The 14,978-nt window shown below is 35.5% G+C and overlaps 1 protein-coding gene across 1 annotated transcript in view; it reads right to left on the minus strand.

Annotated features, from left to right (window-relative positions):
* Window positions 1–4,561: 4,561 nt before the first annotated feature.
* The window catches only part of clip1b (CAP-GLY domain containing linker protein 1b), a 43,552-nt gene continuing 33,135 nt past the window's right edge, over window positions 4,562–14,978 (minus strand). Inside the window, exons 17-19 of the mRNA XM_056466495.1 lie at window positions 5,212–5,368; window positions 4,782–4,834; window positions 4,562–4,678 (exon numbers count right to left, since the gene is read on the minus strand). Of these exons, the coding sequence (XP_056322470.1) occupies window positions 4,562–4,678; window positions 4,782–4,834; window positions 5,212–5,368 (327 nt within the window). The remainder of the gene's footprint in view (window positions 4,679–4,781; window positions 4,835–5,211; window positions 5,369–14,978) is intronic.

Here is a 14,978-nt window from a genome sequence, read left to right on the forward strand (position 1 = left end):
ACAGCCTAGAAATCAGCCTGTGTAATGAATGAAAATGACCCAACAGCACGCAAGGGTTAATATGTAGAAGCAGCTTTGAAAAAATACTATAGTAATTTATGGTAAATATAAGTGTTTTTGAGTCATGTGTATGACACTGTATACATTATAGTTATATAACACTGAGCATACTGTAATATTAACTAATAAGTATATCATAGGAGTTTTCCTACAGTACGCTGTTTACTGTAAACTACTGCAGTATTTGTTTCATGTGGAATTCAAAGTAAATGACTAAAGTGCGACATCTTGTGTTAAGAGCAGCACACTACCAAACTGCCATTGTTGAAGCAGTAGAAAAAAGCAATATATAGCATATGTCTAATATCTGAATGCATGGTGACAGTGTGCTCTGCTCAAGTCCCACTTGTATTACTATCGTCTTCACTCGTTCTTATTACTGCATAATGAGTAGCATTATTCATAAAGAGCTGATCAAATCTGTACCTTCAATACGTTTGCTCAAATATTAACTCCATCAAACAATCGCATGAGTTTCTGCTGAAGCTGAGTAAAGGACACCTGCTTGTCATTTTGTTTGCAATTCCATTTTGTGCCTATAGGGGTGTGGAAATTACACACAGCAGCTTGAAACAGATGATATCCCTAACTGATGCTGATTTACCTGCTGGTCATTATCACTGGACAATCAATCCACACAAGACTTACACACATCAACTGAATAACACATAGACACATCTCTCGTCTTTATCATTAGGGCTGGGGAAATACACTTGTGATGTGTCGCAAAAGAGATTCTGTGTGGATTCTGAGATCTTCACTGCTTTTGGTTTTATTCTTTCTGGAATGGATTCTGAGCTTCATTTTTACCAGTTTTTACTAGACAGCCATTACACACATGCCTAGAGCACCCTCTGCTGTTCAAAACTAGCCTAGAGCGCCGTTAAAGAATAGACTAGAGCACCCTCTGCTGTTTAAAACTAGCCTAGAGCGCCGTTAAACAATAGCCTAGAGCACTCTCTGCTGTTCAAAACTAGCCTAGAGCGCCCTCTGCTGTTCAAAAAGCGCCCTCTGCTGTTAAAAACTAGCCTAGAACGCTGTCTGCTGTTAAACACTAGCCTAGAGTGCAATTACATACTCCTAGAGCGTCGTTAAACCCGCCTAGAGCGCCTGTGCAGTTAAAATCTAGCCTAGAGCACCATCTGCTGTTAAACACTAGCCTAAAGCGCCGTCTGCTGTTAAACACTAACCTAGAACACTATCTGCTGTTAAACACTAGCCTAGAGCGCCTCTGCAGTTAAAATCTAGCCTAGAGCGCCATCTGCTATTAAACACTAGCCTAGAGCGCCATCTGTTGTTAAACCTAGCCTAGAGTGCATCAGCTGTTAAATACTAGCCTAGAGCGCCATTACATACACTTTCAGAGCGCCGTGAAACACTAGCCTAGAGCACCATCTGCTGATCAAAACTAGCCTAGAGTGCTGTCTGCTGTTTAAACACTAGCCTAGAGCACCATCTGCTGATCAAAACTAGCCTAGAGTGCTGTCAGCTGTTAAACACTAGCCTAGAACGCTGTCTGCTGTTTAAACACTAGCCTAGAGCACCATCTGCTGATCAAAACTAGCCTAGAGTGCTGTCAGCTGTTAAACACTAGCCTAGAACGCTGTCTGCTGTTTAAACACTAGCCTAGAGCACCATCTGCTGTTCAAATATAGCCTAGAGTTCTGTCAGCTGTTAAACACTAGCCTAGAGCGCCATTACATACTCCTAGAGCGTCGTTAAACAATAGCCTAGAGCACTTCTGCTGTTAAAAACTAGCCTAGAGCCGTTTGCTGTTAAACACTAGCATAGAACGTGTCTGCTGTCGAAAACACTAGCCTAGAGTGCCATTAAACACTAGCCTAGAGCGCCATCTGCTGTTCAAAACTAGCCTAGAGTGCTGTCAGCTGTGAAACATGAGCCTAGAGCGCCATTACATACTCCTAGAGCGTCGTTAAACAATAGCCTAGAGCGCCTCTGCTGTTAAAAACTAGCCTAGAACGCCTCTGCTGTTAAACACTAGCCTAGAGCGCCATCTGCTGTTCAAAACTAAGCTCAAAATCCATTTAATAAAGGATAATGATGCATTCAGAAATAATCCACCGATCACAACGCACAGATTGATCTCCTCAGCCCTACTCATAACACTGAGATTCCTTCAATGCAGCATACCGTAACCTTCACACGGCGGATATGTTTCCGGGAATGTACAAGGATAAAATTAATATACAGATACAGCTGAAGTCTGAATTATTTGGTCTCCTGTGATATTTGAACTCTTTTCTATTTTTCCCCAATTTCTGTTTAACAGAGAGCAGATTTCTTCAGCACATTTCTGCACATAACAGTGTTAATAACTCATCTCTAATAACTGATTTACTTTCTCTTTGTCATGATGACAGTAAATAATATTAGACTAGATATTCTTCAAGACACTAGTATTCAGCTGAAAGTGACATTTAAAGGCTTCACTAGAGTAATTAGGTTAAAGTTATGGTAATTAGGCAAGTCATTGTATAACAGTGGTTTTTCTGGAGACAATCCAACACTAATATTGCTGAAGAGGGCTAATAATATTGAGCTTAACATGGCTTTTAAACTATTAAAAACAAATAAGACTTTTTCCAGAAGAACAAATATTAGAGGAAATACTGTGAGAAATTCCTGAATCTGTTCAACATCATTTGGGAAATATTTGAAAGAGAATAAATACTGCATAGGGGTGAATAATTTAGCCCTCAGCTGTATGCTCTGTGTAGAAAAATATGGTTCATCTGTGTTTTAAAGCGATTCAGAAGGTCTGGTCATCATTGCAGGACTCGGTGGCGTGTCCAAAGGCCTCACAGATGTCGCAGTATGGCCTCTCATCGCTGCGCCGGCCGCGGTACGAACTGTGCGGAGGGAGTCTGGAGACTGTGTTTGTGTGGGACAGTCCTCAGTGTCGTGGAGGTCAAAACAGTCGCAGATATCGCAGAATACACGTGGCGGTGCTTTCTTCTTCTTCTTCCCTCAACCAGACTAGGGAGGATGTGGAAACACAAGTAAATGCATGTATAGTGTGTGTGTGGTCATGTACATGAGTTATTATTATAATAATAATACATCCAAAACTGTTTTCACCCTTAAGAAATACATATTTAAAGATGCATAAAGTAACGCATAAGATCCTTTAAAACACACTGTTTGCATTCGGAAGTAACCTAAAATGTATGTATTTTGTAATAATTATTTAGATTTATTATTAATTTAATATAATTATTTTGTTTAATAATATTAATAATAATGTGGATCCACAATAAAATGTATTCATTGCAAACTAGTCGCAAACTAACAAATTCTAAAAAAGCAGAGCATGTATAGTGCATGTGTGTGTGGTCGTGTGCAAGAGTAATTGATTGTAATAATAATGCATTCAGGACTGTTTGACCCCAAAGAATACATAATCTGAAGACAAACAACAAACAGAACATTGTTTGCTTTACAGAAGTTATAATTATTAACTATTATTTCCTAAAAAAATGTATTTTTAAATTCAATTTGATTTCTTATTATCTTAATATAATAATAATAATAATAGTATAATAATAATAATAGTAATAATAATAATAATAATAATAATAACAAACAATAATATTAATAATATAATAATTAATATGGTCAGTGGTCTCGCACTGTGGCCTCACAGCAAGAAAGTTGCTGGTTCGAGTCCCGGCTGGGTCAGTTGGTGTTTCTGTGTGGAGTTTGCATGTTTCCTCGTGTTGGTGTGGGTTTCCTCCGGGTGCTCCGGTTTCCCCCACAGTCCAAACACATGCGCTATAGGGGAACTGATCAACTGAACTGGCCGTAGTGTATGAGTGTGTGTGTGTATGGGTGTTTCCTAGTATTGGGTTGCAGCTGGAGAGGCATCCGCTGTGTAAGGCATATGCTGTGATAGTTGGTGGTTCATTCCACTGTGATGACCCCTGATAAATAAGGGACTAAGCCGTTGGAAAATCAATGAATGAATAATAATAGTAACAATAAGAATTATTATTATTAATATTATTATTTTAGTTATTATCATAATATCAAATGTATACATGTATTTTTAATATTAATTTAGATTTATTATTACCTTAATATATTATATAATAATAACTTAATATAATAATTTTTATAATAATAATAACATTTAATAATAATATTAATGATTAAATAAAAAATGACAATAAAAACAGTAATAAAGTATTATTGTTATTATTAGTATTATAATAATTAGAATTATTTATTATTGAATATGAATGTGTGAAGTTTACATTAATATGGTAAACTGTCAATCATGTAAATCTCGACTTGACAAGGTTTTACAGAATCATTTTTAGGAGATTTAAGTGCATGAAACTGTCCAGAGAAAGATGAAAAACAACACAAACAACACATTGACTAAATATCTGACAGACAGATAATCCAGGAAAATAAGTCATAATCATTTAAAACACCAATACTAACTCTAATAAGCACCAGAATGCTGCCGTTTGCAAACTCACCCGTCATTGTCCTCGTTCCCGTTAAACTCGGTCAGCGCCATCTTCTTCAGCTTCACCTTCAGCTCCTCATTCTTCCTCTGCAGATCCACGATGACGGAGTTCAGGAAGTTGATCTGATTTATGCAGGAGAACACAGATGAGTGCAGATGAGTTACACACTGCATCAACACACAACACGCACGCATGCACGCACGCACGCACACGCGCACGACTCACCTGTCCTTCAGCAAACTCCTTTTCTTCTCTCAGCTGCTCAACAGTAGCGTCTCCTGCAACACACACACACACACCACACACCACACACACGCACACACACCACACACACACACACACACACACACACACACACACACACACACACACAGTTTAGCTTCATTCTGACTGAGTTAATCCTTCTGTCATGTTCTGTTGTGATTTCTGACTGTTCTCGCTGTGTAATAACTCTAACCATTCAGTGGAGTGATATGATGCTGTAATACGCTCTAAACCTGCCGGAACTACTTTAGCTGTGTCTTTATCTGAGAATAATTAAACACCTGAGAGTGACCATCAGCCAATCAGAGTCCAACATTCAGCAGCCCTGCAGTATACAGTATAATAAGGTGTGTGTGTGTGTGTGTGTGTGTGTGTGTGTGTTTAATCAGACCTGTGCTGCTCTGCTGTCCGCTGTGTGTGTGTCGGAGCTCCAGCTTCTGCTCCAGACTCTTCACTCGCTCCAGCAGCTCTGCTTTATCCTCTTCTAGTGATGTTACGGCTGATTTAAGAGTCTTGGCCATGGCGTTTTCTCCACGCAGCGCTGCAATCTGAGACCGCAACATGATTTATACTTATTATATAAAAATATAAACGGTGATATATTATTCCTTCATTATACACGATGTTAAATAAGTCTCTGATGTGTGTGTGTGTGTGTGTGTGTGTTTGAGCTGAGATTAGCACACAGGTAATGTCCTCCAGCTCTCTGAAACTGACCCTTTCAGGCTTTACCCTAACTGTGGTGTTTTGGTGACTGCCGCTTTAAATGCAAATGAGATTGAGCTCTTTTCAGAAGAGGGCGGAGCTACAGACGGCTGTGCGACAGATGTAAAACAGGAGTGTGTGTGTTGTGACTGAAGGTCAGGTGTGCTTCAGTGTGAGTGTGTGTTCATGCTTCTGTCAGTCTATGTCGCTCCTGTCTCTGTTCATCTAAAACTCCACATCTATAATCCTCTTAGTCTATGCTGACATTATCTTCAGCAGCTCAAACACTCTAATGGCTAATGGACAGACGGCTGCTTCTCACTCAGGGCTGCTGTTTATGCTAATGAGATGGGCATTAGTGGGCGGGGCTTTCCCCCTCTGATGACACGTACAAAGGGAGAATGTCAATCAAAGCGTTTCATTCATCAAGTCTGATTATAACAGATAGAATTAATTCATGTTGAGCATTATAGGCTGCTGGAGATATTGACACACTGCTGACACACAACTGGGGTTAAACCCCTTATAAAAGTGAGTTTAGCATGATAGCTGCTCTTTAAATCACCAACAGTACAAGTCAGAACAATAATATGTACAGTATGAAACCAATGTACAGACAGCATTTATCACAGTGGATAAAGACTAGTGCACAGGTTTAATTAGACGTACCTCGTTTCGCAGCATCTCCAGCTCTGTGTCTGTCTCTGACATCAGTGCATTGGAGTTTTCCCTGTGTGTGTAAGTGGAAAAATAACAATAATATTACCAGCAATCAAACAGGGTGTACATTATTACTTTAAATAAGACTGCATTAAGTAAATGTTAATTTACAAATAATGAACATGACAGTGTTGAACATTACTCTGTTCATAAAATAAATCCTTCATTGTTTGTTAACTCTCAGTGCGTTCACTGTTAAGAAGCACAATGTTAAGAAGCACAGCTTTGTTTTTAATAATGCAGTAGTTAATGTATGATTAATCAATGCTTTATTATGATCATTTAAGTCAGGGGGGTCCAAACTCGGTCCTGGAGGGCCGCTGTTCTGGAGAGTTAGCTCCAATCCCAATTAAACACACCTAAACCAGCTAATCAAGCTCATACTAGACACTGAAAACTTCCTGGCAGGTGTGTTGAAGCAGGTTGGAACTAAACTCAGCAGGACACCGGCCCTCCAGGACTGAGCGTGGACACCCCTGATTTAAATAATAATAATAATTATTCATTCATTCATCTTCATTCAGTTTAGTCCCTTATTTATAAGAGGTAGCCACAGTGGAATGAACCGCCAACTATTCCAGCATTAGTTGTATGCAGTGAATTCCCCTTCCCAGCTGCAACCCAGTACTGGAAAACACCCATACACATACTCATTCACACACACACACGCTCATACATTGCGGCCAATTTAGTATAGTATTTTATTTTTATTTTTATTATTATTGTAAGTAAATTCTACATATAATTTAAATATTCAACACAATTTTCTTAATATTTCCCACCAGGATGCTGTACAGTAATATATGTGTGCAGATACATTAGATTGGTCAGTACCAAACACATAACTGATCTAACAAAAACACTGAATATCACGGTCCAAAAATGACCACAGTTAAATGAATATGTTGGGGAAAATATTAAAGTCAATATTAATAAACATGAAAAATAAGAGAAAAATAAAACATATCAAATTAGTAGAAAATGTGTTGTTTCTAATTGTTTTTGCAGTAACTGGTTTGAATGTAAATGTATGCTTCTATTCCGAAAAGATTCAGTGATCAAACTCTTATTTTAATGCATATATCTGTTTAATAGAACTGATCTGTTTAACGCGCTAAAAATATGTTGCTTATATACACTGAGAAATGCATTAAAAAAATAAAAAATGGGGTGTACTGATATGGTGAGCACTAATATATACACACTACCTGACAAAAGTGTTGTCACCCATACAAGTTTTAGGAACACAATAATAAGTCGACTTCTAGTTGATGATTATGTATCAGAAGTGTCTTATATGAAAGGTAAAGGCCTCTAGATGAGGCTTATTTGAGCACAAATATATGATCATGTCTTAATTATTAATGATTTGATTAGGACAGTAAGGTCTGACTCTGCTTAGACTAAAGTCTGCTCACTGAACCTTCAATAATGTCCAGTATAGAATATGTGCTCATGCTGCAGTGGAAACAGAATGAATATTGTGTCTGACTCCATCATGAGCTTGGAGGACTGCATCCATACATCTCTGACATGACTCAAATCACTGATTAATAAAGTCATCTGGAATGGTGAAGAAGCCTTCTTGCAGGACTCCCAGAGTTCATCAAGAGTCTTTGTGTTCATCTTCAACGTCTCCTCCTTCATCTTACCCCAGACGTGCTCAATAATGTTCATGTCTGGTGACTGGGCTGGCCAATCCTGGAGCAGCTTGACCTTCTCTGCTTTCAGCTTTGATGTGGAGGCTGAAGTATGAGAAGGAGCGCTGTCCTGCTGGAGAATTGTCCCTCTCCTGTGGTTTGTAATGTAATGGGCAGCACAAATGTCTTGATACCTCAGGCTGTTGATGTTGATCATCCACTCTGCAGATCTCTCGCACGCCCCCATACTGAATGATGAAACCCCAAACCATGATTTCTCCTTCACCAAACTTGACTGATTTCTGTGAGAATCTTGGCTCCATGTGGGTTCCAGTAGGTCTTCTGCAGTATTGGTGATTGATGCAAATCAACAGATGATTCAGCACAGAAATCCACCTTCTGACACTTTTACACATGATCAACTAGAAGTCCAGTTATTATCTGTTGCTCTCAATACTGGGATCCACCACAAGACTTTTGTCAGGTAGTGAATATAAAATAAATAATTCTAAATCATTTTGCATGAACAATATTATAATTCTGATGACAAATCTGGCTGGAGTTCAGAGAAACTGAAGCACTAATGATGAGCTGCTCACATGCGCATGACCACAGCAGCACACATTTACAGCATCATCTCCATCTGCTGGATAAACACCAGTGTACTCTCGCCAACACTGACTTTAACTCTCATTTGGCAGATTTTAGGGTCTGATTAGAGCGCACAGATTGATTAATAAATCCATAAACAGAGCTCACAGAACATCCATCATCTCCGGTGAAGATTAAGAGCTTACAGAGAAACATGAGAAACACTGAATATTCATCCAGCGGGGTGTTTCTAGGAGGAAAACAAAAGATGTGGAGCCAAAAGATGATATTCAAGGCATCACATGCAAGTGTTTTTAATTAAAACATCTACAACTGTTCTGTATATTTGGCTGGTGTGTGTGTGTGTGTGTGTTTATGATAATTAAGTCACACACACACACTACATTTCCAATTTGGTTTTATAGAAAAGAAAAAAGGCAAAGAAGTTATTAAAGGTGCAGTATGTAGGATTGATTTACATATCGCAGTGCAAATTCGAAACATTGAGGAGTTTTTTTTTTTTCAGGTTGCCAGATTGGCGACAAACAGAAGTGTGCCTTAAGATTGAGCTCTACACTGTAAGTTGCTCAGCTAATGTTTACATTAATATTTATATTATTTGCTAATTAAGAACCACCTCATGCATTTTATATTGCTGAAATATAATTGGTTAAGGTGCAGTTTGTAGGAATGATCGACATATCGCAGTGCAAATTCAAAACATTGGAGAGTTTTTTTCATCCTGCCCTGACACACACACACACACACACACACACTCAGGTTGCCAGATTGGCGACACAAACTGAAGCGTGCCTGAAGATCAAACCATACAGTGTGAGCTACACAGCTAAGGTTTACATTTGTAATATTTGTATTATTTGCCAATTAAAAAACACCTCCTGCATATTTTTATTTTCCGCATGCATTGAGAGTCTTCAGGACTGAAATGAAGTACACAGATTCTCACTATCTGGCAACCCAGAGTGCTGAAAATACAATAGTTTTAAGTGCAGTGAACTGATCTACATACTGTACTTCTTTCAGTCTTACTCTGCTTCATACTAGCATGACAGTCGGCTTGTTAAGTGGTGATCAATATTGTTCACGGGTCCAAACCGCTACTCATTTGAATTGAGAAAATATTGGTTATGACCACTTTTAGGCATATCACACACTAAAGTGAATTTGATATAAAATCATGGTCAGTGTTGCCAGATATAGATGACATTTTCCAGCCCAAAAGCTGTCCAAAACCAGCCCAAATGCACAAAAAACATGTAAAATATTAAAATGTTATTTTATATATTTTATTTATTAACCTAGTTATTAACTTTAACCTAGTTAATTTAACTGTCGTAATGTTTAACCAACAGCAGCAGTCAGAGAACTACAAGATAACCGGATCACATGGAAACACTGCCCCCCTCTTACCCACACACTGCACTTAATGTGGTGTAGATTACACCTATTAGAGTATGTTTTACTATTGAAATAGGGTATAAATTTGTTTGATTTGGCGTATTAAATTCTTCTGAACATCAATATGTGCTGCTTGTCAATCAGACAGCGCTTCATTGTTTGTTCTTGTTATCAACTGTGATAAAATGATTGATAAAGATGATTGTGAGTTGAACTGCAGGCGCTGCATGGTGCCGAGCACTCAAACGGCAGTCAGATTTTGATACATCTTTCCTTTGCAGGAGAGCCCCGCGGTTTGCACTATGCACTGGTCACTACTAACTGAATGGAGTAGGAGCATCCATTAGGCATGGATAAATACAAACTAAGTCAGAATTATTAGCCCCCTTTCATTTTTTTTTTCTATTTTTAATATTTCCCAGATGATGTTGAACAGATTCAGGAAATGTTCACAGTATGTCTGTAATATATTCTTCTGGAGAAAGTCTTATTTATTTTATTTCAGCTGGAATAAAAGCAGTTTTTATTTTTTAAACACCATTTTAAGCTCAATATTATTAGCCCCTTTAAGCTATATTTGTTTTCAATAGTCTCCAGAACAAACCATCGTTATACAATAACTTGCCTAATTCCCCTAACCTGCCTAGTTAACCTAATTAACCTAGTGAAGCCTTTAAATGTGACTTAAAGCTGTATAGAAGTGTCTTGAAGAATATCTAGTCTAATATTATGTGCTGTCATCAAGTTATTAAAAATGAGTTATTAAACTATTATGATTAGAGATGTGTTGGAGAAATCTGCTCTCCGTTAAACAGAATTGGGGAACAGGGGGGCTAATAATTCTGACTTCAGCTGTGTATATTGTGATCGTGATTTCTAAAAGTATTACTGCGCTTTGTATCTGTTTATTATTAGCATTTGTTAAGTCTCCCCACACAGTTTGATAGAGCGCTGGGACCCAGAAGTCGCTTCGCGTAATGTCACACTTAACAAGCAGATAAGTGTTGAATATTTCACATACATATTCATACATTTAATTTCTACAGGAGAAATTCTACCCAACTCCCATGATTCCACACTCAGTCATCAAAAGAGGCCTTTGTTTGTTGTGCATATGCGCCTCTAGTGGCCACACTGTGCCTTTAAATAACCTGATGTATAATGCTGAACTAAACTTGAGTCATGTATTGTTTCTACAGATGGGATGATGTTGGCGTATGGTCAAACGCTGATCTGTGAACATGTACAGACGAGCATTTCTCATTCCCCATGAGATAAGATGACATTAAAGTCTCCAGAGGAAATCCGGCTCTCCTTTCAACAACTACCAACATTAAACCGCAGTGTGAGCTTCTACTGTACGTATAACCACAGAGAATCTCGCCGCTGTTTAACATTCATGAATAGGAGAAATACTGTCACACACAGTAAAGTGCAGTGAAGATGAACAGAGCTCTACAATCATCAATAATACACTAGTTTAATGGAGATTTTCTCAAATAATTAATGGAATCCAAAATAAAAGTTTGTATTGACATGATGCATGTGTACTCATAAATATTGAGTATATCCAAACCAAAATATCTACAATACAAAACTAAAATACTGACCTATACAATGTGTATTAGATATGAATATTTAATTTCCACATATACAGAGGTGTGCGTGTGTGTGTGTGTGTGTGTGTGTGTGTGTGTGTTTACCTCTCTGTGATGTCCTGCTGCTCAGTCAGAGTTCCCTGCTCTTCTTGGAGAGACGCCTGCCTCTGAACAGCAGACAGTTTCAGCTCCTCACTAACACACACACACACACACACACACACACACGCACGCAGAAACACACGGAGACAAAAACTGACAGTTAATAATGAATGAATTGTTGATCAAAGTAAAGTGAGTTGTGTGTGTGTGTGTGTGTGTGTGTGTGTGTGTGTGTGTGTGTGTTCCTTCCTCATCAGCTGATATTAATAATATATACAAACACAAACATCTGATATCAAAAATCAGTCAAATCATGAGCAAACAGCGAGAGCATCGTCATCCTTCAGCTCTGACGAACGAGCAGATCTATTTTTACCCACAATGCATTACAGTGCAGGAATAAACCAGAACAAGCAGCGGAAAATCAACAAGAGCACATCAGAAGCGGAGGGAGCATTCAGACGGAAAACACTGCACTAAATACAGTATTGTGTGTTGCGCATATTCATGAGTGTCTCGATGTGAAAATATCACGTGCAGTTCTGAGATCAGCAGCTGGAGAAACTCTTACGTAAAACTCCCTGAGGAGAAACACACACACACACACACACACACACGTCAGTATAACAGCTGATCCTGGACCAGAAACTATAGCTCATGTAAATATCAGCCCTCCTGTCCATATTTTTATGCTTTTTTTCTAATATTCGTCATGTGATGGAATAATTTCAGAATATTTTCTATTATATTATAGTATTTTGTATTATATTGATTATTATTAATATAGGCAGCACAGTGGTGCAGTGGGTAGCACTGTGATTAACTAAATTGGTTGTAGTGTATGAGTGTGTGTGTGTGTGAATGAGTGTGTATGGGTTTTCCCAGTACTGGGTTGCAGCTGGAAGGGCATCCGCTGTGTAAAACATATGCTGGAATAGTTGGTGGTTCATTCCACTGTGGCAACCCTTGATTAATAAAGGGACTAAGCCGAAAAGAAAAAATATATTATATTATATTATTATTTATTATATTATATTATTTTATTATATTATTATATTATATTATATTACATTACATTACATTACATTACTTTATATATATTATTTTATTTTATTTATATTATATTTATTTATTATTATTATATTACATTATTATATTATATTATATTAATTATATTATATTATTTATTTATTATATTATTTATATATTTATATTATATTTTTTATTATATTATTATTATTATATATTATATTTTATTATATTATATTATATTATTATATTACATTACATTACATTACATTACATTACATTACTTTATATTATATTATATTATATTTATATTATATTATATTTTATATTTTATATATTATATTATATTTATTTTTATATATTATATTATATTATTATATTACATTACATTACATTACATTACATTACATTACATTACTTTATATTATATTATATTATATTATATTATTATATTATTATATTTTATTATATTATATTATATTATTATATTTTATTATATTATATTATTATTACATTACATTACATTACATTACATTACATTACTTTTATTTATTATATTATTTATTTTATTTTATTTATATTTATTATTATATATATATTATATATATTATATATTTATTATATTATTTATTTATATTATTATATTATATATATTTATTATATTTATTATATTATATTATATTATATATTATTATATTATATTATATATATTATATTATTTATTATTATATTATATATATTATATTATTTATTATATTATATTATTATATTATATTATTTATATTATATTATATTATATATATTATATTTTATTATATTATTATATTTATTATATTTATTTATTATTATTTTGTTCAATATTATTATATTTCAATTATTATATTTTATTTATTATTATATTATATTTTTATATTATATTATATTTATTATATTATTTTATATTATTTATATTATATTATATTATATTAATTATTATTATATATTATTATATTATATTATTTATATTATATTATATTATATTATTATATTATTATATTATTATTTTTATATTATTATTTATTTATTATTTATATTATATTATATTTATTATTTATTTATATTATTTATATTATTTTTATTTAGTGGTGGGCCGTTATCATTATCACACGATAAAAAAAAGTATGGCCGTTAATCTATTCTCAAAGTTGGGTTGGGAGCTGGGTCTGTTCTACGCCAGCTATGATGACTTTCACCTTGATATTTTAGCGCGGATGTATACCTGACCAGTGAGCCGTCTGACATACAAAGTGCCCTTCTGAATCAAATCAGCAGGACGCCTGACTTTAGCTGCAGTCCGGCAGTTTCACTTTAACTCATGAACATTTCATTCATGCCCCCGTGACAAACTGGGGTATTAGACGCAGATAAGGAGTGGGGACTGGTATTTAATAACGCTCGCCAATCGGAAAGAAAAAACTTCAGCATTTCACGGTGTGTGTGTGTGTGTGTGTGCATCTGTGTGTGTGTGCGGTCCGGTGTGGTCCTTTACTGACAGCCACCTGTGTGGATCTTGTGGGAAAATATGTTGAAAAGTCCTCCATGACGGTAATAGTTTGATGGCGGTGTTTACTTCAGTAATGCCACTAATATCTGCAGACTCCACATGTCTTAACTCCATTTCTGTTCAGTTCAGTGATGACTTTAGTCATATTTAGCCATTAAGGTCATCAATAATCGCTGTTTGGAGCTGATGTAGGCCTACAGTTCAACATTCATGTTTAACTGAATAAACAATAAACACAAGCACATCTTATTGATCATCATTTATCTTCATCAGCAATTATAGTAGAGCAGTTTTTCATCCAGTTTGTGATGCATTTTGGAAACAGGAGACGAGCCCCTGGTCTAATGCGCCGCCTGGCTCGAGAAACTCGTTCTCAAAGACTTATTTTGGCTAGCACACATATTCTGAATGCCTTCAGCAGAATTCAGATGAGCCATTTTAATCTAGATTAATCTAAATTAATTTCAAGATTAATCTAGATTTAAAAAATAATATATGCCCACCTATAATTAATTATATTATATTATATTATATTATATATTATATTATTTATATATTTATTTTATATATATTTAAAATATATTGAAGTCTAAACTATTATACAGATTTAATTTATTAAAATATTTCCCCAAGCGCTGTTCAATTTCTTTTCTCTTCATCATGATGACAGCACATAATATTAGACTAGATATTCTTCAAGACACTAGTATTCAGCTTAAAGAGACATTTAAAGGCTTAACTAGGTTAATTAGGGTAATTATTGGACAACAGTGGTTTGTTGTGTGTACATGTGATGTTATTGACTGCGTGT

Source organism: Danio aesculapii, chromosome 10 (genome assembly GCF_903798145.1).
Source record: "Danio aesculapii chromosome 10, fDanAes4.1, whole genome shotgun sequence".
NCBI classification, from domain to species: Eukaryota; Metazoa; Chordata; class Actinopteri; order Cypriniformes; family Danionidae; genus Danio; species Danio aesculapii.